This window comes from Calonectris borealis, chromosome 2, assembly GCF_964195595.1.
Source record: "Calonectris borealis chromosome 2, bCalBor7.hap1.2, whole genome shotgun sequence".
In the NCBI taxonomy this organism is placed as follows: domain Eukaryota; kingdom Metazoa; phylum Chordata; class Aves; order Procellariiformes; family Procellariidae; genus Calonectris; species Calonectris borealis.
In genome coordinates, this window is record NC_134313.1 from 145,132,224 (window position 1) to 145,157,126 (window position 24,903).

The following is a 24,903-nucleotide window of genomic DNA, read 5'->3' on the forward strand; positions in this document are numbered from 1 at the left end:
GCGATGGAAAGCTGGTCTTCATTATAAAGCTAAACCATAAGTGGTAAGGCTCAGATTCTCTAGTCTAGCCATGATGAACTCAGGAAGAGACCAGGCAGTCACAAGGGCAGCTTCTGGGGATCTCAGCATGGAGCCGACCATGGTTTGGTCCTTGGCGCAAGCTAGAGCTACATGCTCTCCTTCTTCAGAGACTGGGCATAAGCGATGTGAGAGACTCTAGAAGAGCTGGATTCCACCCAGTGGGAATATGTAGGGTGCTAGATGAATTGGTTTAGTGGCTACCTAAAGACGTAGAGTAGAGCAAAGCAACTGGAACAAGGCCCAGCATCTGGTACTAGAAATTATGACTGTTCCCTCAGCTAGCTAATACCAACAGGTGACTGACATGAGTGGAAATGTGCCAAATTGCTGCAGCCAGATCCAGAATAAGACCTGTATTCCAAGGCACAGTCACAGGCTGCCACCCTTTTAATGCTTAGTTTCTTTTGGTATTGTGGAAGGAATTCTCTTTTATCTTATAGTAGATGTTTGAGCTGATCGGCATAAGAAGCCAATGGTATTTATTTCTTTCTGCCTTTGTGGATTTTTCAGCTCTGAGATAGATTATTAGAATTTGCTGTTTCAGTCTACAAATTTTGTTTGATTATTGAGTCTTGAAGCATGACTGAAGAATTGCTACTTTTTTTTAAAGCCTGTCACTCTCAGTGTTGACAAGTATCTCTATAGGTAAATACATTGCAATATCAGCACAAGCCTCATTGCATGCAAAGCTGACCACTTCTGTAAAGAACTGAGGTGTCCCATATTCCATAGAAGGCTGCTCTGCAGCTCAGAGATTAGGGCATCATGGTTTTGATTTTAATACACAACAAGCCCTGGCAAGTCTTTCTTTGACTTTCATAGGCTCTGGATCAGGTACGGCAGTGTTACTGATATTATTTTTGCTTTTTTCTTTTCATATAAAGATAAAACACTTTTCAAATGAAGTTTCAGGTAGTGTCTCAGAAATGTTCTCTGTATGGTGTCAGTAGAGAATTCTATGAAATATTCTGCTTAATGGAAGTATATTTCCTTGTATTAGTTTTGAGGTAAGTTCTGAATTATCACTAATAGTTGAAAATATTACCTTATCTAAGAGCCAGTTTTCCTTTCTAGTAGATGTTGCACATAGCTGCTTAGTGCACAGAGACTTCTGAGGTAAAAACCACTGAATGTGGGTAAAGTATCTTCCGCTAGTGTTTATAGACACACACATGATGTGCGTGCAAACACACACACACACACACGTGCACTTCTACTGACAACGGATGTACCTAGAAATATCCTTCAGCAGCACCATCACACTGGGTTATGTGGTTCTTCCTAGAAATAAAAAAAGCAAAATTCTGATTAGTTTTGTGTGTATAAACCATCAAAGAAATGAATGGCTTCTTTATTTGTCAAGTTATCTTGCAGTAGATGCTAAAACTTGCTTTCTTCAAAGCACAAATGTTTTCGCATCAAAAAGAGGAGATCACATTCTAAAATAACAGCTTGATAGTGGGTGGTAGATGTGATCAGGATTTGTGTCTTCTATAAATAGATAATTCTTTGCTTGATTTAACTATGATGAAATAGTAACAACAATCCTTCCACTTTTCACAAAGCAGTTAGTTAAGCTTGTGCCTAAAACAAAGACTAAATAATAGAGAGAATAGAGAGATAAAATTGCTCTTACCATGTGCACTTTGTGAGACCCATAGCACTTGAAAAGATGTCATTTTTAGATATATTAAACCTTTTGTCAAGAAATAAAGTGCTTTCTAAAAGCCACCAGGGTAGCTTGGTTCACTTTTACTTTGAAAGGGAAACTATTTTAATGTTTCTATAAACAGACAAAATAGAATCATCTTCCTCTAAGAAAGAAACGTTCTCTCCAGCCATACCTATCTCTGCGACGGAACTGAAAACAGTTACATAAGAGTGGAAGAGCCACTACTCAAATAAGAGATTAAACATATAATTATTCAGGCTGATATTATCCCTGGAAACTAAAACACATTGTATAATGCAGTGATTATTACCTTCTCCATCACAGTTAGAAATAATAATAGGTCTTCAGAGATAGTTTAAAAAGAGTCCTAGGCTTGCTTTATAAACGCAGAATGCTCACAAATGACTTAAGGATAGTGATGGGAAAATACAGTAAGACAGTCCCCAGCGAGTGAAGCAGACACACTCCTCTTCCAAACCAGGGATGAAAAATATGTTGAAGTCATTCTACAAAGGCTAAAAAGCCTACACTACCATCACCTATCTTGGCCTTATTACACCTTTCGGACAGGCAGGTTTTGGAAGAGCTGTCTCCCTGTGCTGGAGGTTGCTGTACAAGGTGCTGCAGGGTGCAATGAGGCATCATCCTTCTCTCCCTTCCTCACCTCCTCTCTCCTTGTGCCCCCCTTCCAGCACACCCCAGACTACCCCTTCCCTTGTCTCCTGGGACCACACACATACACGAAAAGTTTCCCTATATGGCATAGGAGTGCTCTGCTCCCGGAGGTCTTTGGGGTGTCCCTGGGGGGCATGGAGGCAGAAGGGGAGGTGGGGAATGTCCCCACCGCTGGAGCAGAGCAGCGAGGGGTGATTCGGTGCGTGAGAGGGCTGGAGGCAGCCGAAGGTCTGCCCACGCAGAATAGGGCCACCTTGGGCTGCCCGGGGAGGCACAGAGCAGCATGCAGGGCAAGTGTCAGAGCCTGTGATCCTGCAGAAATTGATACAAGGCATCACCTTGTAACTTAGTGTCACCTACCCTCTGAATTGCCACTGCTGCCCTGCTCAATCCTGGTTGTCAATCACTATTCCAAACTGCAGGTGATGAAACATGATTAGACAAATTCTTTCTTTTCCTAAGCCATTTTTAATATTCCATTGACTTCATTTTAAGTAATGTTACACTGTCAGACCAGTGAGCTATTTTTAAGCATATTGATTTAAGAAATTACATTTCTTCTTGTCAGACTCTGTGGAGATTCAGCACAGTGTGTCTAGCAAGTGAGAGAGGTGCGTTGGGGAGAGAGAGTCCCTCCGCAGTGGAGATTGAAGCCAGGCTTCAATCAATATGCAAGCCCAGATTTTTAGCCATCTGTAATTCTGTCCTCTCCAGCTAGTCTGTGGTGAATGTGCCAGGTTTAATCATACAGCTGAGGCGAAATTTCTACAAAATTTGAAGAAAATTGTGCAAGTCATTTTAGAGTCCCAGACATGAGGAAGCAGCCATGCAGTAGCAGCTCCATAGTGAAGATGGCACGATTCCACTTTAAATCCTCCTGAACAGTTTGAGGCAATAGATTTTTTGTGAAGTTGGGACACTACAAAGCAACACTAAAGAGCTATATTCTACATGCTGCACCATATGTTCTATAGCTATATTCCCTCATTTTTAATCAAAAAGAAAGGACAGAAGTAAATGAAAAAGAGTCAAAAAGATGCCCCAAAGATAATGTGAAAGCCCTGTTAGTGAGAACTGAACAAAATAACTGATTTAAGAACCATGTTAGGGAACTTAAAAAAAAAAAAAAAATCTTTCATGAGGCTGAAATGTTTTAAGCAATGAAATGAGCCAGTGTCTAATGGCAAATATAATTAACAAGATCAGCACCAAAAAGAGTACAGTAGAAACCACAATCACAAAAGCAAAAGATTTGGAAGAAGATTTTTATTTGGATTCAAGGATACTTTATCTGAATTTAAGCATCCTGCTAATTGCTTTTGTGGCATGATTTCTATGAAAGCTAATATTTTAAAAGGTTTTATAGGCCTCTTCAAAGTCTCCTCAGAACCAATTAGACTAGAATTAATCTCAGCCATCTTTAGATGTCTTAAAGGAAGATGTCTACATGTGGGCCAGTTAGATTCTCCTCATAGATGGTAAGCAGTTGCAGCGTGTCTTCATCTGACCTGTACAACACGCTTACAGTAAAATAAGATCAGTTGCTGGGTGAGATGAGGAGTGGGCCATGCCTCCCCCACCCCATCGCCCTCCTGGAGCCCCCTCTGAATCAGCGGAGATGAGGGAAGCATAGCAAAACGCCTTCTCTCTGGAGTGAAAGGAAGACCCGGGGCCACAGCGTGACTCACTGGCTAGTAGATTAAAGAGTGCCAGGAAACATTCGTGGGTACTGGAGCTCAATTGTCTATACTGTTAAATTATTAGAATGGTTCCTGGCATGGTTTTGAGTTATGCCAACCAGCCTTTCCCCAGACAGTTCCTAGGCACAGTTAAGCATGGACCAAAGACCATTCCCAATAAGCAGTTTGCATGCGGTCACCTTTTTTGGGAGGCTGAGAATTTAATAATATGGACATAGGCCACTCTGTGCCTGTTGGTCTCAGTGCCAAAGGAACATTTCCTGTCCCATTTAATTTCCTAGCACAGACATAGCCGCTGTGTTACAGTCTGATCCCTGCTTTGTTCCTGTAGCTGTGCAACTGAGCATTGGTCTGTACTTAAAGTCTGTGGCAAACCGAAATGTAGTCTTTTGTGTCTATGTTACTCAACCCCATCCCTAAAGCTCTGTTTATCTTTGTCCTTTTTGAACTGTATGCTATTCAGACAGCAACTATATTTGGAAAGGACTGGGTATTGTGCAGATCCATTTAAATTAAGCAGTTATCCAAAAGTGAAAATCTGCTCTGTAAAGTAAATGGAAATTAAATGAGACTGACACAATGCCTAGATCTTGTGTTCGCATTGCTAGCGAGCTGATACTTACCACTAATTTGATTTTTCATCAGAAACAGGTACCATGAAGTGCAGGATTGAATCTCCTGGGGCTAGATGGTCCCAGATAGCAACATCTGTCAGGTATAATAAGGCAGAAAGCTTTATTTCAAAATAAAGTTCTCTTTCTTCTTTTGACTCTAAATGCAGCTCTCCTCTTACTTCTCACTGAACACATTTCCTTCTTTAGGGGGTCAGACACAGCCTCAGTAGACTTTTGCAGATGTTCTTTTCCTTTCTAATGCCTCTCATACCCATTTCTTTTATTTTCATCCTGAAGTGCTGCCTAAATCTATTGACAATTGTTAGAAGCAGTGATATGCAGCTACTGATACCGTTCTTTTCTGATATCATCCTATCTTCTATCTTATGTGGGTAACAGAAACATAAAATGTGCACTGGAAAAGGAGCATAGTTACTCCTTTAGGTACGTACTCCGTATTAATTATTCTCTTAATTAATCTTTTCATATGTAGCTTAATCTATGACGTAGAAATGTCATAGAGTGTCCTCTGCGCAGGCAGAGTGGGCTGAGAAGCTAAAGGGGGAAAAGGAGCTAATTTGACCCAGGAGCATTTGGACACAATTGGAAGAAGAAGGGTGTGAAATTTGGGGGAGTTTGAGGGTGCAAGGGAGCAGATGGGGAACATGAGGGAAGGCAGAGCACATGGGACGCGGCGGGGCAGCAGGCTGTGTCCACCCGGACGTTTGCACATGAGCAGCAGGGGGTTGGGCGTATTTGGTGATGCTGTCAGGGGGGCCACTGGCATGTGGCAGAAAGGCAGAGGCAGGGGAAAGGAGCCAGGGGGTTGGGGGAAAGCTGGGAGGAACCTGGCTGGTGTAAGAGAGGAGCTAAAGAGGCCGGGCAGGGTGAGGAGAAGCGAGGAGGAGGCAAAGGAGATAGATGGGAGGACTAAAATGCAACATGGTCACTAAAGCCTACAACCTCCAAAGTATGTAGGAGTCTTACACTGAATTTAGGATCTCCGTCAGCATGTGAGCATGAACCCCTTTTCCTACAGTGCAATCACCATGTGCCACATTACGTGTGTGTCAGGTTTTCAGGACAGGCAGAATTTAAGTGAAATGTACCAATGCAGGTGCTTGCTTTTGGCATCCTAAAAATGGGACTTGATCAAGCAGCTCTTTATCAAGTGCACTATGTCTCAGGGAGAGCCTGTCTCACTGGTGGTGTGGCTTACCTAAGCAAAGCATTTTTTCATTCTAAGTCAGAACTGTTGCTAAAGAGGAAGCGATGATCTAGTTGTTCAGCCTCACCATATCCTGTGTTCGGAATAATTTTCATTTCTACTTATCTGCAAATGTCAATGGAATGTCCACAAATATTTTCTTGGTTTCTATGGTAAGAGAAAGAGAGTGTGAAACTCTGTGTCACAACCACTGCATCATCTGCATCATCCTATGCTTTTCAGGAGAAGACCCTAACCACTAGAGGAGTCATCTGTGGCATTACTTGTGTGCAAACTGAAATTTGGTACATTTTGATCCCTTTCAGGTTCACATTTTGAAACACAGACTTGCATATTACAAAGCATAAAGGTTACTTCGTCGCTTTTATAATTACACAGTAACGACAGAGTATATCAAAACAGCTCAACACAGATTACTTCCTCTCTGACTATAAAGCAATCTGGTATTTGCTGGAATTTAACTGTAAGACTTTGGAAATCATTTTTTTAAAGGTTTAAGTTTCCAAATCACTCAGAAGTAAAATCTCCCAGTCCCCTGTGTACGCATGCATGGAGCGTAGCAGGGTGCAAATGCTTGGGGAACGGTGCCAGTAAGTGGTCACGTGGGAGAAGCAGCTAACATGCTGCACGCTTCCGCAGCCTTCTGAAAACAGCACTGTTCCCCCTGAGCGAGCACCCAGGGACCTGCCACAAGCTGAAGTGCTCAGGAACTTTCCTCTCAGGGAAGGAGCAGCTGTCCTGTGCCACATTTCTCTGGAAAAGGGACTTCCGTTTGGGGCATACATTGTCAGAAGTATTCAACCTGTCTCAAAACCATGCATCCCCCAATCCTTTGCCTTTGAGAGTGCAGAGCCTTAATGTGGCAGGGCTGATGGGATTGGGGAAAATAAAGCACCCTTTCCCTCTGTGTGAGAAGAGCCACGTGGATCTCAAACCAGGAATCATGAGGTTTGGTGGTACTCTCACAGATCAGAGGTCACACAGCTCTTGCTCCTGACACTGCGCCCAGCCATTGACAAACAATAATGGGTTGAAATTGTTATATCTAATTTCTTAAAGCAACATTTCTTCAATAAGCTTTTCCACAAATGTACTGAAAGAATAAAAGTGCAGATCAGTTTGAGAGGGATATCTGCATCAGGAAAAATATGTATGTGTTTTAGGAGGAATTCTATCTGACTCAGATAAGGGCAGCTCCAGTAAAAATCCCTGACCTCCAGTTACATTTGTCTTCTTTCCCTGGAGTGAATCTCTGAAGAAACTTTTCTGGTTTTCATAGAGATAAATATTTTGGAAAAGCATCACTGGTATGGTACTAAATCAGGAACAAGACAAATTGAGTTAAATAATGCCCAACTTCCACACAGGAATCTGTTTCTGTGGACAGGTATCTGGAAGTCTAGCTTGCCAGTGCCGTACTTTGCACTGTGTTATTGAACTGTTTCAAAGACAGATTTTATTAATAGAGATGAAAGTGTTTAAGAGGACTGTTAGCAAATATGACCACTTGTGCAAATATCCGTGAACCTTCCTTCAATAGCCATTCAGTCGTTCCAAAGGCTGTCAGGGCATGTAATGATTGTAATAAATGTTGTATTTGCTTTTGTTTCAGCTGGCTTTGACCAGCAAATTCGGCTGATTACTTCTATTGTTATTTTTGCTTAGAAGACAATTACATTGTTATCATTAAAAAAACCCACTCTTCTTACATATTTCTTTGTACTGGTCTTGAAATTCAGAACTCACTATCCTAGTTAACATAATTTTAAAAGTTATTTTCATTCTTATCTTTGCACTTGTTTCTTTCCAAGATTTTTGCTTTGTTTCATGCCCCCCCTGAATGCTGAGTCTCCCACCTTTGTGTTTGTTGGAGAAAGAAACCAATAATTGTTGAGACGCTCCCTGCCCCTAGATTAATAGTCAGAGGTTTAAATTATAGCACACACTAAGAAAATATTGGTATTTAGCTGATGATCATGTGTTGTTATGGCTGGATTATTCAGGAGCAGGATACTCCTGTGGCTCTGCGATTATATTCTAGCAACATAATAACTCACACAGGACTCTGAAGAAGCTCCTTGTGTTCTTCTGTAAATATACTGAAGATACAGTCAGCCTCATCTGTATTTGGTCTATTTGTGGGAAACAAAAGGATAAATATAAACTGTCCCATCTCTGTTGTGGGTCCAATGTGCAGAACGCATCAAAGTACATCGATAGAGCAGTGCCAGTAAAATTCCCATTAGGTCTCTACAACATGTTGCGACCTGACCACCTAATAGTCTAAAAGCAGACGCTTTAGGTGGCATACGTCCCTGGGAAGAGCATATCATTTGGAAATAAACTGTGAGAGCATTTAGTGCTGGTCTAACCAGCAGCATGTGGTCAGAGTCAGTCATACAACTATAAAGGTCAGGAATCTGCCAAGGATCCCTGTGCTGTGTTGCTTAGTTGAAAACTGAGTTTAAGGTACATCTGTGCGTGAGGAAACCACAGTGGACAGCACTGAATGCCTTTGGTAAGGGACAGCTTTGGGGAGGGTTTGACTTAATCTGCATCCAACGGATAAAAAAATGACTTATAATTTCTTCAGTTTCTTCAGAAAAAACTTTTGAGATAGGTCAGACATGTTTATCCAGGTTGGCCCGCACACTTGAGCTAACCCCATTTCTTTTACAAAAAAAAAAAACATAAACTATGAAGGGCTTAGGACAGACATGGGCTACAGATTCTGATTTGTCGTATGAGTAAATCCACAGTGTACCTTAGCTTATTTGTTTCCAGTTTGGCTCTGGTGACTACATCTAAGGGGTCCACAAAAGTTGTCTAAGAAAAGGAGGCCTTGTTCAATAGACTAACGTTTGCTCTACAGAGAGTCCAGATCTCCACTGGGAAGTGTTTGGGATCTGTAAGTTGCAAAAGCTTCGAAGAGTTGTTCTGGTAGTATGCTCTGATATTGTGATATCACATCAATGCTATACTCTGATATTGTATTTTTGTTGTACCCTGAACCGCACTGTTCTTGACAAGAAATGGTCTCACTTCCCAACTCATCATCACTGCAGCTATCCATACTGAGATTTTTCATACAGGACCCTTTTCTATGCACTGGCCAAACCAGTGTGCCCTAATCTGTGAGATTTTACAATTTGCATTAAACTATATGGGAGCTGTAGACACAACACATATGAGGTTGTAGTTCTGTAGCTAAACGTGCTCTCTCTTATGTTCCTTTTTGTTTTACAGGTTGTTACTTTGTGGTATAGAGCTCCTGAAGTTTTGCTTCAGTCCAGCTATGCAACGCCAGTTGATCTTTGGAGTGTTGGCTGCATATTTGCAGAAATGTTCCGTCGAAAGTAAGAAATACAGTTTTATTTTCTTCATGTTTTTCATTTGAAATTTGAAAAAAATGTGCAGTAATGTCTGGTACAATACACTGGATCACGTTTATATTGGAAAGGCCCGATAGGATGTTTTATTGCAGCGCAAAATGTAAATACCCATTGCAAATTCATACTTGTTGCCATCTTGGAGTCTTTCTTTTTTGGTGGGAGTCTGCCTCAGCTCTTGGTAAAGCCTGTATGAGCATTGTTGTATTCCTGTAACACCTGAATCCAAATGCAGATAAAAGTGGGCGAGAGAGTCTGTTAATCAATTTGAGTAAAGCTGGATTCTGGAAAGGATTTACTCTGAGGAAGTCAGGGCATGGTGGTCAGCAGATTCTTCTTGCTCTGGAGTTTGTGCATTGAAGTGTCAGGTGTTTGTTCATAGTCCCCTCTTGGCATATTTGAGATCTCAGAAGTCACTGTAAAGTTCATTTCTAGAGGTAGGAAACAGAGGTAGGATTTTTTTAAGAATAAGCTATTTAGCCTGAGTGTAGGGTAACAGAGATGTTAAATGTAGTCCAAAAAAAACACATAAAAGGCTTTTTTTTTTTGGCTGATTTGATTAAATTGGCTATCAGAACTCTCTTGCTACAAAATATTACAGCTGGATGCAGATGAGCTGTGAACGTGAGCTGGTCCTTCCCCGTGGAAGGACTCTAATATGGACGTTGTGCCATGTAGGGTGTGGAGAGGAACAAACCCCCAGGAACCTTACAAAGTAGATCTGTCTTGATGTTAACCCAATCACATGCATTTTGGTTGAGCTTACTGCAAAAAGTGCACGTTGTCATCACCTGGGTGATCTCCATGTAGAAACTGTATAGCATTTTGTAACACCCACTGTGAAATCAAAGAATATACATAAAGAAAATGTGAAAGAACATGATACACTGGGTGGCCTAAAAAACAAAATCAGGATAATTTACAAGGAGAAGCCATACTGCAGGGGCCTTCAGAAACAACTATTTAATTTATACAATGTGAAGTTCAAAATACTAATTGAAGTCTTGCAAAATAACTTTGGGATTCTACTACTTATTAATGTTAGTATATGGAAAAATAATTTTTCTTGGGCTTCTTGCCAGGTCAAATGGCCTGGGTAGAATTATTATACTCCACCCTCTCTGTCTCTGACTCAGAAATGAGGTCAGAAAATGAGAGAAAAAAAGAATGTGAATTTTAGGAGTATCAGTTAAACCCTCCATTACAAATTTTTAAAGATTTAGTCTTATCCCATATACTGCCACGTTCACAATAGCATTGAGCCATTGATATTTTTTCTGATTTAAATTAGCAGAGTCAACAACTTCATTTTAGCATTTGCAATAAGAATGATACAGGACAAACAACTGAACACAGAACTTTATTACATGCTCAAAACTCTCATTTTTTTCTCATTTAACTTGCAGTATTCTGACAGGTAAGAAATATTGCCATATATAAGCAACCACCGATTTAATTTTATTTTTCCTTTTATGATGTATGAGCCTCACTGACTCTCCAAATCCAACACAGTAAATTAAATTAGGGAGAGTTAAATTTTCTACTTGTTTACAAATGCAAATATTACATTAATATTACAAAATCAGAGGTTTTTTTTTTTAATGGAAATGAGATCTGACTTGAAGCAGAGTTTGATAAAACCAGCACTTCTATTATTCTTGCCAAATGCAGGGTCAGTCTGACATTCTCAGTCCTAAATTTGGGAGACTATCAAAAACTGTAGAGGTCAGGAATCTGCCAAGTCTGTATGTACTATGTTGTTTCATTGGAAACAATATGACTTTCACATACTTCAGTATACAAGCATGATTTGGAAGACTAACCTCAAGGCTCATTGCCATAAAGCTACAATGAACAGCACTGAATACTATCTCCATGGACTGTTGTATTGGGTTAATGTTGCAATACTCTCTGTATGATATATGTTGTCTTTCTGATTCTCTTGATGGATTGCAAAAGAAAACCCATGTTACTGTGACCTTGGTAGCAGTACACTGTAAAATTTTGCAAACACCGTGGATTATTTCCAAAAGATTGAATAAATGCAACAGCTATTTTTGCTGGAAAATGGTAGTGCCCTTGGGTAATCACCAATCTGCATTTCCACTGGTGTTGATAGGATAAGAGTACAAGAATGCAGCTAAAGCTTAGAAGTAGATGTTGGTTTGACATTAAGACAACCTTTTTTTTCACTGCCTTACTGGGTACTTGTTGCCTTCTTTCTCTACTCTCTTTTGTTTTCTCTTTGAAAGATTTTAAAGCTCTGTCATTTTTAAGAAATGTACTGAGACTTCTCCGGGCTTTTTTATATCATGGAGACTTCACTGGAATGGGTTTCAAAATAAAACACTACACAGCATCACAAAGCATATCAGAATCCTCTTTGTGCCAAGACATTTGACAGTTTGAGTTTGCTAGAATCTAGTTTTTTAGGCTGTTACAAACACAGTCAGGGTGCTGTAGGTTTGGACAAGTGTAGGAAAGAAGTGAGCTCTGTATAAATGGTCCGGTCCCTATGTTACCCATTGCTATGTCTCTAAGTGGAAGGCACCTCATTCAATTTAAATCACCCTTAATCCAAAACAGTTTAAGACAAATGCAAACAAAGTATTTGTTTAAGAAATAGGTCGGAAATACACAAAAGTGTATAAAGGAATTCATAGGCACACACACACACAAAAAAAGTATCTCTGTCTAGATACACCTAGAGTAAATTTGAACATTTCTCTCACCTTGGCTGATTCACCTAAACAAATGACACCTCTCAGCTGAGGACCCTGGTCCTCCTGCAATCTGAGGTTTGTATAAAGTCATAGCTATATTTAAAACATGCACATTTTAATTACGGTGCATATTTGTAGGCTTCTGCATTTGCGAATGCACAAAGGTTGTATCCTGAAACCCCTCGCACAGATTCCCAAGGATCCTACTCTACTTACAGATCAGAAATAAATTGCTCAGTAGTCAGGTGTATGTGTAATGTATGCAGAAACTATTTGGCTTTGTGCATCTTTTTCTGTCCATGTGCACTGCTGATGAGAGCACCCCCAAATAAAGCATTGCTTGAAAATTTCCTTGTATGGTTGTTTCAGTTTTTAAATTTCCTGTCTAATTAAGTAGGTTGCAGTGACTTCTAGACACATTTGGATGGGCTGTCCTTATATAATGAAAGTGTAAACATATTTGTCATAATGACTGTTTTCTTTGTGATTTAAAAGCTCTGTGCATTGATAATAATAACCAGTAAGGAAAATTGTAAGGTATGCTATGGCTTGCTACCATATCACAGAATCCTTCAGAGATACAGTTGGCAGGACTGACAGGGGCCTGATGGCACCGGGGCATCCTTCGGCACAGCAAGAAGATTAGTGGGGTTTTTTTAATGTTTAGGTAAAAATAAGGATTACTTATAAAAAGGTTTCACTCTGAGGCTGAGCATTTTCCTGGCCAGTAGGAAAGGGCCTTGTACCTCCCACTCAGTGAAAAACTCATTAAAGAGAAAGGCAAACATGGGAGTAGCATCCACTTCTGTCTACATAAATGAAACTCTTCCAGCTGGCTCAAGGACTGCAGGCAGCTTCAAAGCAGGAAGCCATGGCCAGTGTTTTAGGGAAGAAGGGACTGTCTCTCTTCTTGCTTGGATTAGGTAATATTTAATCAAGGTGAATGAGTGTGAGAGGGGAGGACGACTGGAATCTGAATCTGGGTGAAATGTTCTATAAAAGAAAGCAGGGATCACCAGTCTTGGACTCTCTTCTGAGTAGGCAGCCTTGAGAAAAAATGTCAAAATATTTCAATGCTTAGTTCTTAGTGCATCTATACATGCCCAGTGTTCAAAACCACGATCCTACATGATTTCAATCCTGCACAGACTAGGGTGTTAGCAGGTGTGTATGTGGGACTAATTGGTCAGATATCTATATAATAATTCCAGCTAGGCAAGTTTAAGTATAATATTGCACAAGCAACTGAGTTTGTCTCACTTGTAGTAAATATAGAGCTAAAAATCATCAGAAGAGACCATCAGTTTTTGTAGCCTATGTTATATTCACAGCCCAGTCAAGCTGAAGAAGTCATACATTTGAGAGTGGCCAGTGTTGTGACTGCATGTACAATCTTCACAAACATTACAGGTACCAATTCAAACCCAAAACTGGAAAGACAGTCCTCTCCCAAAAACCTTTTCCACCTCCCCAAACCAAAAGTAAACCAGTATTATCTCAGTGCCCTAAACTTCATCCAGCCGAGAGGGAAATTAATTCCATGCACATGGGCTTCTTACTGAGACCGTTCATGCACCAGCTCCATGGTGTTTTAATCAGCCTGCTGTTGTGTTGGTAAGATCATCAGTCCCAGAATTTCATAAGCCACAAGACTGGCACAAATAGCATGAGGTTATTATTTATTCATTTTTAAATATTAAATCATGTTTTTAGCAGTTGTCTCATTTTTCAGCTTACTCTGCCAGCTCCTAATATATGTGAGACAGTTATTGCATTACCAACCATGCTTGAAAATTGTAGCAGCAGATAAAAGATGCGTGACTAATAAAATACCTATGATGGGACAAGTTCCCTGGTGGGCACAAACAATGGACATAGGGAAATAAGCTATAGGCATATAAGTCATCTTCCAATGGTATAAATTTGTCCAATTAGAGTTACATCTCTAATAGAGTGTCTAGAAAAGCCATGAGCCCAGGTCTTTGTTGCTCTAGGTAATGTATACAGATGTGATAAAATCAAAGCTTAGAGCCTCATCTGGTGATGTGAGCACTGGATTTGGGACCTACAGGCTGCCTTTAATCATAAAACATTTAACAGTTTTAAAAACACTAGCAATACACATATATTCATTCTTAGATACAATAGATTACAGTATGGAGTAATTCTGAAGCATCTTTCACACTAAAATATAGTAAATCTTTATTCCCCTTTCCAAACAAGCAATAGGTTATTAGTAGAGTTTGAAATGCAGCCATCAGATCCATTGCATGTACTTTTTCTGTGTTGACTCCAGAAGCAGGTGGTACGATATGTCTGTGGAAGGAGATGGGGCACCCACCTGCCCCTGGATTCCACCTCTGCTGGAGAGCAGTCGGCTCTGCAGCTTAAGTTTCAGTTAATGCTTTGTGGGATAAATATGGTGGTTGCAGATGAAAATAGCCAAGTGTAACAGAACACCTGTTTTTAAGCTGTCTCCAAAACCTGAAGCTGGATAGGAAAGTTTGAACTTCTATCACTGAGTGAAAAGAATAACTCTTTTTAGCTGGATCATGTGGTAAAATCTTGGCTTCACTGAAATCATTGTTGAAATTAACCCTGATTCAAAGGGGATTGTAACCTCTCTAGAAACAATTCAGTACAACAGAGTGGCACAAAGAGTGGTGGAGCTAATCTCTGTTAATGTGCATAGTGCAGCACTTAGTTGGAGTGATCTCTGTAAAAGACGGTGTGGCAAACTGGCAAGGAGGAAAGGGTATTGCATGGTGGTGTCCCAGCTTCCATTCCTTGCATTTCTTTCAGTGATCCTGTACAAGCTTTCAGTTGCCTTATCTGTGAAATAAACCTTGACAGGTAACTCCCCAGGACTGTGAGACTTTCACTCAATATACAGGTTGCAATGTATGTGGAAGATATGAAGAACTGTCAGTTGAACAGCTGAGGCTGGAATTCGCAGTGTCTCTCTTCTGGTCTTCATGAGACTGTGTAGCACAAGCAAAAGAGTGTGTTCAAGATAAATTTGCAAGAATTGAAGCCACTCTGCTAGTATGATTGTTATTATGTCTGCTAAAATATCACACACACACACAAAAAGGTAGCTTCAAAGGAAATCGGGCCATGAGTATGTGAGCTACTGCATGCATGTCCTTATCCAGAGAAGGAGGTACATACTCCCATTTATTACCAGTAGGCAACAAAGTAGTAACTCGTAACAGAGCCTTCAGGTTCTCTGGTGCTTTGAATGGAACAGGCAGTTTTTATCTCGGAAGAGATCTGCAGTCCAGTTCATCCTTGAGTCTGTTCTTCTAACTAGCATCAGTTTCATCATGCGCTCATTTGGTCTGAATTAGCTGTTCCTATAGGTGCTAATCTCTCACAGATGTAGTCTTTTAAGGTTGCACTTCGAAAAAATTAGGTATACATCTGGCAATGTATGTTCAACAGCAGAACCACAGGTTCTCAACTGCCTAAGCATGTTTTTCATCTGGGGAATGAAGTAGAGAGGACAGTGGGCTTTGACGAAAGTGATTCACAGAAATTCTGCTATTGCAGAGAATTGCTTGGTAATTTGAAATACTGTGTCCTCTACTCCAGACATATCCTGGGTTAGTCATTCCTTGTGATGAGTTGCTTTGCTGTTGAATGGTCTTGAGGAACAGACAATGAATTTGTAACTTTGCAAATGCATACCTGACAGGAGGATTTATCTGTACTATGTGACCCTCACTTCAAATTAAGTAATAGTATGTCATCACTTAAAAATGTTTTCCATTAATATTGTTCAATTATCTAAAGCATTGGGGGAGCAGAAACATTTGTTTAAAGCCTGTAATCAACAGTAAAGTATCATATACTAGAACATGGCTGGACGGCCGAGCCCAGAGAGTTGTGGTGAACGGAGTTAAATCCAGTTGGCGGCCGGTCACAAGCGGTGTTCCCCAGGGCTCAGTACTGGGGCCGGTCCTGTTCAATATCTTCATCAATGATCTGGACGAGGGGATCGAGTGCTCCCTCAGTAAGTTTGCAGACGACACCAAGCTGGGCGGGAGTGTTGATCTGCTGGAGGGCAGGAAGGCTCTGCAGAGGGACCTGGACAGGCTGGATCGATGGGCCGAGGCCAACTGTATGAGGTTCAACAAGGCCAAGTGCCAGGTCCTGCACTTCAGCCACAACAACCCCAGGCAACGCTACAGGCTTGGGGAAGAGTGGCTGGAAAGCTGCCCAGAGGAAAAGGAGCTGGGGGTGCTGATTGACAGCCGGCTGAACATGAGCCGGCAGTGTGCCCAGGTGGCCAAGAAGGCCAACGGCATCCTGGCCTGTATCAGAAATAGTGTGGCCAGCAGGAGTAGGGAGGTGATTGTGCCCCTGTACTCGGCACTGGTGAGGCCGCACCTCGAATACTGTGTTCAGTTTTGGGCCCCTCACTACAAGAAGGACATGGAGGTGCTGGAACGTGTCCAGAGGAGGGCAACGAAGCTGGTGAAGGGCCTGGAGCACAAGTCTTATGAGGAGCGGCTGAGGGAACTGGGGTTGTTTAGTCTGGAGGAGAGGAGGCTGAGGGGAGACCTCATCGCGCTCTACAACTACCTGAAAGGAGGTTGTAGCGAGGTGGGTGTTGGTCTCTTCTGCCAAGTAACTAGCGATAGGACAAGAGGAAATGGCCTCAAGTTGCGCCAAGGGAGGTTTAGATTGGACATTAGGAAAAATTTCTTTACTGAAAGAGTGGTCAGGCCTTGGAACAGGCTGCCCAGGGAAGTGGTGGAGTCACCATCCCTGGAGGTATTTAAAAGACGTGTAGATGAGGCCCTTAGGGACATGGTGTAGTGGACATGGTGGTGTTGGGTTGACGGTTGGACACGATGATCTTAGAGGTCTTTTCCAACCTGTATGATTCTATGATTCTATGATTCTATGATTAGCAGCAAAATACTATGCAACTTAATATGGAGCTTGTTTTTCTAAGTACAGTACGTATTCTTGCCATAGCCCAAGTGCATCAGTGCAGGCAAAGATGTGACTGAAGATACTTTGGTTTGGACAGGACCAGAAGAGAGGACCACATATGCATATAACACGCCATAAACAAAACTCTGTCTCAAACTGAAATCAATGGAAAAACATAGCATGATTCATGGAAAAATCACCAGGATTTCTGTAGGGAAGGATTATATTCCTTGTCTTTTTAAAATGATCTTTATTAAGAGTTGTTTTGCACATGTTGTGAATTGTCACCAAACTGTGTTTTTAACTTCTTGCTATGTGTATGGATATTGCAGATGAAATCCTGGTCATACTGAACACAAGAGAAAGAAAAGCAACTCTGACTGATGGTAGTGAAGACTTCAGTTTTGTTTTACATTTCTGCACATACAAGAATAGTGCCGTGAACAGAGTCTGAAAAGAGACTCTAAAGATAATAGAGGGACTCTAAAATATGAATACTGCCATGTAAGGAATTGTGAGGCATACTTCTATGACACGGCTTTGTCTCATTTCAGATGCATTTTAATTCTTTGTCAGTTATTTTCCTGTGCTTCAGCATATCTGATCATTTAGTCCTCACTGTTTTAAGTGGGCACTGTAGCTATGCAGCAGTAGGAGTATTTTGCTTTGCCTACTAGATCCTGTATTTTTCCATATGGTAAAGTTTCTACCTTTTTTTCAGCTCTTAGCTTAACCTTCCCTTTTTGTGCTCTGTTCTTTTATTTTCAATATATTTCTGAAATGCCTTTCAAAAGCAGAGAGAGAATAGAGCTCTAATAGATTTTCAAATCTTCTTTATGTTGGAAAGAAGAGAGAAATAGAGGGAGCAGAAGAGGAATCCATGAAATTAAAAAACAAGGATGTATAACTGGATATTGGGAGGAAAGATATTATAAAATCAAGACAGTACAGACATCTAGGCAAAAAGCAACTGAGTAAATATAGCCATGAATGCTGCTTATAAGTTGGGTTTTCCATATAAACTGGCTAACATCTTAAATGTGGTTTAAGAGAGCACTGTTCTCTTTATCATGCAGCAATTTTAAACACACACTTTGCAATCATATTATCTGGTGTTTTCCAGTGAACTTTAAACCAACGTATCTAGTGGACCAAGAGCTCGAAAGTGTAATCATTCACTTGTCTGCTTGCTCGCAGTTAGATTTTGGTAGCAGGAAAATTAAAACAACAACTTTTTTTTCCTTTTCTGTTTTGTCTTTGTTTTAACAAGCAAAGGTGGATGTTGCAGCTTACAACTGTAAAAGGTACACAGCTTGATTTGCAACCTTTGAACCAAGGTACTGTACAGTTCTGGCCTGAGTTTGGTTTTGCCATTTTTGGAAATTATCTTGTTTTGTTACAAGAATGATTTAAGTTGCAAGTGCCATGAAAGTTCACCACAGTCCAGACCAACTGTACTGGGAGAAGGTTCATTCCTTGGAAAGATCTTGTCAGCATTCAAAATTCTGTGCTTTGCACTTTTCCTCCTTTATTCTTCTGCCATTCATGTGCATGTGGGTGTGTGGGAGGCTGATGGTTTTTCCAAGCCAGACCTAATAAAATAGGATTATTTTTTCTTCCTCCCCAGATAAGTGGCCAGCCTATCACAAAGATTTTTTTCAAGCATGTTTTAAGTTGAATGGACCCAAGCCACAATTTAGCTTAGTGACCTTAGTGATCTGATGGAACAACAATGACATTTTGCTTCAAACTTAACTAACAAAGGAAGGCAGAAGACTGCACTTGTTCATGTTATTCCAGTTTTTGGATAAGCAGGATTGTTTTCTGTTTAATCTGACCTCTGAGGCAGAACTCTTATTAGCTTTGGGCAGAGGACAAATGCATATTAGTGGAGAGAAGGGCAAACAGTCAGAATAATACCACCAATTATCGAGTACAAAATAGATGAATTTCCAAGACAGCATCACCCCATTAATAGTAAAATTGTTTGGTTTTTAACGTGTTGGTTTTTAGCTCACATTTTCCCTAAAGCCTTTTCTAGCTGATATCTTTCTAAGTGTCTGCAGTTGGGCTGATTGATAGCCGTTAGTCAAATCCAGTAACTGTATCGGTCTGTGGTTGGAGATGAGTGGTAAGTGAGTGCCAGGCCATTCACTTGTGGTTTTCCTTCTAGTTTCCAGCTGTGCCAGACTTTCAGTCAGAGGAATAGATCTGTTGGTAAGGGAAACCGTTGATAAACCATAGAAACCAAGAACTGTCACTACCCATGACAAAAAAACAGAAGGGGACCTTGAGGCAGGGGTAAGACGACCCGCAGAAACAGTGTTAGCTGACCAAGTTTAATCTGACTGTTACTTTCAGGTGTGGGGTCATATCAGGCCAGGCAGTGGCCAAGGGACCAGGGCCAGGTGGCTCTGCGCTGGCAGCTGGTGGCTGCACACAGCTCAAGCCCAGCCGGAGCTCATGAGACAGCTCCCCTCCTGGAAAGCTTCCCATAGCTTCTTCATGTGCAGGTGGCACAGCGCTAGTCTGAAATCCCCCTGAACACGTCATCCTTTAAAAAATATACATTCTTTAGAGGGGTTATATTCCAGTCTGTGACAATCTGAATTAGCCTGGCCAGAGGTCAGAGGAAAAGACCTTGTGGCTAGGAGAAAGACCACAACATGTCAGTCATGATGTAGATATTTGTAAGTCCTTGGTGTTAACGTTGTAGCATTTGTAATGGATATTTGGAAATGCAGCTGGCAGCAGAAACACCTGGGTCCCTCATGCTGAGCTGTGCTCGGCACAGCTGCCGACCAGTCAATGTGAAGGTGTCTCCTTTGTGTCTTCTGGAGCGTCTCAAAGACAAGTTCATCCTTGGGATAAGCCAGAGCAGCCTGAGGGCTGCTTTGATGGTATCCCCAGCTGCAGATGGCTTTCAGCGGTCACTCCACCAGCCAGAGAACAGGAGAGAAGCAGAGCAATGCTACCCGTGCCCCTTCCTCTCCAACACGGAGAGGGATAGCCAGCTGTACGCTGCCCAAAGACTTTCCTTTTGAAAGGGTCTCCTGGCTCTTTCACACAGCTTCCCTCTTCAGGAACTTGGCTGAGAGAGGCTTTGCTTTTTGCCTAGAGTTTGGCTGGGGGGAGCTCTGTGTACTTTTGTTTGACTCGTAATAGAACTAAACATTGTTTTTATTTACTTTTCTCTTTCATAAGAAAATGGCTACAAAAAGGTATTTAAACTCCAAGTGGGTGTACAGGATCCTTTCCTGGACACTCGTGCACCCCGGAGAGGGGGGAGAAAGACTAGATTTTAACTGTGGCTCATGTTGCTGAGCTCCCAAGTGTGGTTTTTTTTCCAAATTGAGTGTCTAGTCAGAAATTTTGATCTGGGCAACTTTACTGAGTTTTCTGTATTTGATTGTCCAGAAAAGAAATCTAATAATTATCTACCATTGGTCAGTCGTAAAAACAGTATGTAATAGTTCAGAAGTATATAGGACAAATCCGTCTCGCATTTGTGTCTTTTCTTTTCAACAGCTTCGCACTAGCACTTCTCCATATGTAGATGCTCACCAAAGCTGTTAGATGTTCTTTACAACTAAAAAAAATCATAAATCTGCATGAAACAAGTGGAAAGTGCACCTAAAGGAACAGACAACAGCAGGAGTTTAAAAACAGCTAAGGACAGCAGAGCAAAACATAACAGCTTTCTGAAACTTTATACTACTTTGTACCAAGTAAATAATTGGCTGTGAGAGGAGACCTCAAAATGTCAAAGAGAAAGCAAGAGGAAGTCTGATATTTAGGTTTCTGGAAAACCATTTCTCCAAGGGAACCGCAGTGCCCAGAGGCCCTGCTGCCTTTGTGGAAAAGCTTACCTACGCCATAGGGTTCAGACCACTGCAGAGGACTTGCCAGCTGGTCTGGGAGTCTGTGCTTTGGCTGTAGTTGCAGATATCAGAGACCTAGATAGAGTCATAATTTGAGGAGGAAGGGAGGTGGCCACAGCCTCTCCTGCATGTGCGTGCTGACTGCCACAGAGCAGCACATGTGGTACCCACACGTAGCTGGAGCCGCCTTTGCCATCAGTCCTCAGGGTCCTGGTGTTGGCCATGTACTAAAAAATAGAGAAGAGGCATGGCAGGATACAGCTCACACTAGTTCCTGTCCCTTCTTCCTTTGAAGCCACAGTTCGCCTTGTGATATGAATACAAGTGTTGTTGCCTTGCTTCTAATTTTTGTTTGCACAATGCCTGTGGCACTGCCATCACATTTGCTTGCGTGCTCTGCTTGACCTGCCAACACACTGGCCCTGTACAAATGAGACACAGCCACCATGCTACGCTGACTCTGCTAGAGACAGAGCCAGGATTTGACAAGTCGAGAGCTCTTCTTGTCAGCATGTGACATGCCTGGCTGCCCTCTTATGCTGGCGGCATGCTTCATTTTGCAGTCTTTGAGGAAACAGCGGTCTGGCTATGCATGGTCAAACCATATGACTTCTCCCAGAAACTCATGTGTAATGTGCTCTGCTTTCCTTTTATAGATGCACTGAATGCATACCGTCTGGAAGAAATTCTAAGACAATCTCTGATGCAGTATTTCTTCTTTTACTTAAATATTCTCCATATTCATAGCTTCTCTCCTAACATATTCAGGTTTGTCAGTAATAAGTGCTTTTGGAAAATAGACATTTGTCAAAAAGAATTTCATCCAAGGGATTACTTCATTTCCACTCATTTATTCTACTGAGCTGGAGTAAATTGGCCTGAAGATTCAGTTACTATTGATTTTGACTGAGTCTGAATCCGTTATCTAAAGATAAATGACTCAATCAGCTATATCATCCAGAATTGGACCAACTATAGTGAATTATCAGATCATTTTTATTAGATTATGTCCATGAAACAAGTTTTATTATTATGTCAGTACAGTATACACACTGTTCTATACAATTGAATAATTTTTTAAGTGCTCTTTATATCCAAATAATCGGAGTGCAAGCTTTCAGCATCTAAAGAAGTATACATAGCAAGAGATTTTTCAGTAATGTTCCTATCTGTAGCTGTTAAATTAAGCCTGTTTGGCAGGAATGAATCATACTCTGGCGCTTAAGAATGAAGATACGCCGTTACAACTAGATCTCATCAGACCATTAGCAATGAAAGAGTGTATGTACAAAGTCAGACCTGTATCCTAGCTGGGAGTCCTACCCACTGAGGCACAGAAACAAGCTTGCTTGCTTCTCTCCTGCCTTGGAATCAGTTTTCCTTTTCTGGAAAGTAATTGCAAAAGCAGAGGTAGGGGTTGCTTATCTCCTAGATCTTTTAAGAGTTTGATGGTGAGGGCATTTTGCCGCAAAGTGAGAGCAGAGTTTAAAGAGGGCCCAGACTTTCTGGTAAACTCTCCATTTTTGGCAAACACTCCAGCCACAACTGTATGAAAAGCAAGGCATAAAACAGCTTACCATGGAAGGAAGATTTTATTCAGTTATTCACTTAGTCCAGAAGAGGATTCTGTTTTTTTAATTATGAGCACATCAGATTTTTTTTCAGAAGTGACAGCCAACTCCATCTGGATTTTGGGGAACTCCTTGTAGTGGACATGAAGGTGGTGAGCAACCTGGTGATGTGGGGACTGAAAAGTTCAAGATGTGGGGTGGCTGAAGGAGCTACAGATGCTCAGTACTTCTGAGACGGAGGAAAAATTCATTCTGTAAAAACAGAATTGTATGCTATTCCCATTAAAATAATATCAAAAGCCAATACCGTTATGCCACAGACAACACAGAAGCAGGGCTATGGCTCAGTAATGGCAAAGCAGAGATAACAGCCTAAAAGTTGTCCCAAAATTAATTTGGGAAGTTTTGAAACACACAAATCTACAGCATAAAGTATGTTAACGCTGCAGTTGCATAGGGGAGGGTGGCATCTGAGCAGTGTCGTCACCTGGAAGATCTTTTTTGGTTTTTTCTCTTTAATATAAAAAATAAACTTACTCTTTCTTTTGGTCAGGATTCAAGTGGGAAAAAAAGATTTCATGTGAAATCACTAATAGCTGAACAGGATAAGTAACCGTAGAGCTCTCAATAGGTGAATTCAGATTACTATGCACTGTCATAGGCCAGTGAATGTAAATATTGCAGCTTCTCCAGCCTGAGTTACAGAGTGTATTGCATGGGACAAAGTAGTGCTTAGGGCAAAGTTATATCTAGTTTAACTGGCCTTTGAAAACTGTATCAGTTTTCCTTGCATGGTTGCTATACATACTTTCTACCGTAAATGTTTATCTCAAGTTTTTCTGCAGGTGTTTATTAATTCACTGTAAGCCAGCACAGCTGCTAAAAATTAAAGTATTTTCTTCACACCATCCTTCTAATCCACTTTCATGTCTTTTGACACTCAGACTCAGCAGCTGGAGAAAAAGTTTGAAGTTGAAATTTCACCTCTGCTCACATAACAGTTTACTGTTTAGTACTGAAATGTTTTCCCCACCTTTCTTGTCTGAAGGGTTGTAATCCCCTTTCAGAGACTTTTTTCTGACCAAGAGTGTTTTATTACAGCTGAAGGTGATGAGATATATTAGTTGCAGCGGGGCGGCAGTTCTTCTGATGTTTCAGGTTTATCTGAAAATTTAGAGAGGCTTAGTGCAACAGGTGCCATTAACACTGAATATGGGGGCAACAGAAGTGATCATAGATCAAAACATGTACTCAATACCACATAGGAGCAGCTCGAGCCCAGTTGGAGAGAAATACCCAAGGATTCTCTCTCTTAGCTTATAATGTTTTCCCAGAGGAAAAAAAAAAACAACACAACCTTTTTCTCGGATTTTATTCTGTATTGACAATTTTATGTTCTAGATTGTGTAGAACATTTTGAATTCTATGTTTCCCTTCAAATATGGAAATTTGACATCTATTGGAGCTCTCTTTTCTGAATTCTCAGAGGGTGCCCATGCATAGCCCCTGTTACCTCATTATCACTCTGTCAGTGTACTACTCCAGATGACAGAAAATATTTTGTCTTTCAGATTTTTTTTCTGATGTTTTTATAGTTGGATATTTGCTTTCCTGCCTTACTCTTCCCAGCTCTAGAATTTAAAAAAAAAAAAAAAAAAAAGTTAGACTAGTAATTTAGCCAAATAGATGTACCATTTTCTGTGTAACTCATAATGATGGAACTAAAGCATCATTTATAACACTGTCCTTTCTCATGATTTTATATTATGTATTTAGAGTATAAGCTCTTCTATCTATAAGGTATACTTTAGTCTGTGAAGCTCCTTGCTAGCATTATTGAGAAAGAAATAAAACCCTAGAAAACCTGGGAACACTTACTTGGATGTTAATTTGCGAAGTATCTTTGGGCAGATTGAATGAACCACTATGTGTAGTATATGTGTTCCTTGTACATTAACTTGCTTCTCCTTTGACATAGAAGAATCCGGGGTAGGTAAGAGTTCGTTTCCTTCGGGCAATAATTATGTGTGCATAGACTTTCAGCTGATACAAGAATGACAACACTGTTACAAGAATGACAACACTGTTACACATTTGGTTAAAAAGAGTTTGTTCCAGCAGAAATCAACCTAAAAGCACAAAATCTTTTCGTTTAATGCTTTAACTGAGAAAGCAATCTGATTGAAAATATATTCAGTTTGTGGAACATGAATTGGATTTTAATTAGAGACTTGAAAACCATTATATATCCCCTTGATTAAAACTGGTTCCAGCATTAGAGGCACTCTCAGAGCAAAGTCCATTTTAAAAGGGTTTTTTAGACCAGTAAATATGGTAAATGTCAACTGATGAGCTTTCTCAGAGTCATCTTGGCATTGCAAGAAAGTTGTGGAACTATAAAAAAATAATTCTGTATCTCTGAAAA

The 24,903-nt window shown here is 40.8% G+C and overlaps 1 protein-coding gene across 1 annotated transcript in view; it reads left to right on the top strand.

The window, feature by feature from the left end:
* The window catches only part of CDK6 (cyclin dependent kinase 6), a 141,742-nt gene that overhangs the window by 90,517 nt on the left and 26,322 nt on the right, over positions 1 to 24,903 (top strand). Inside the window, exon 5 of the mRNA XM_075143762.1 lies at positions 9,217 to 9,326. Within this exon, the coding sequence (XP_074999863.1) occupies positions 9,217 to 9,326 (110 nt within the window). The remainder of the gene's footprint in view (positions 1 to 9,216; positions 9,327 to 24,903) is intronic.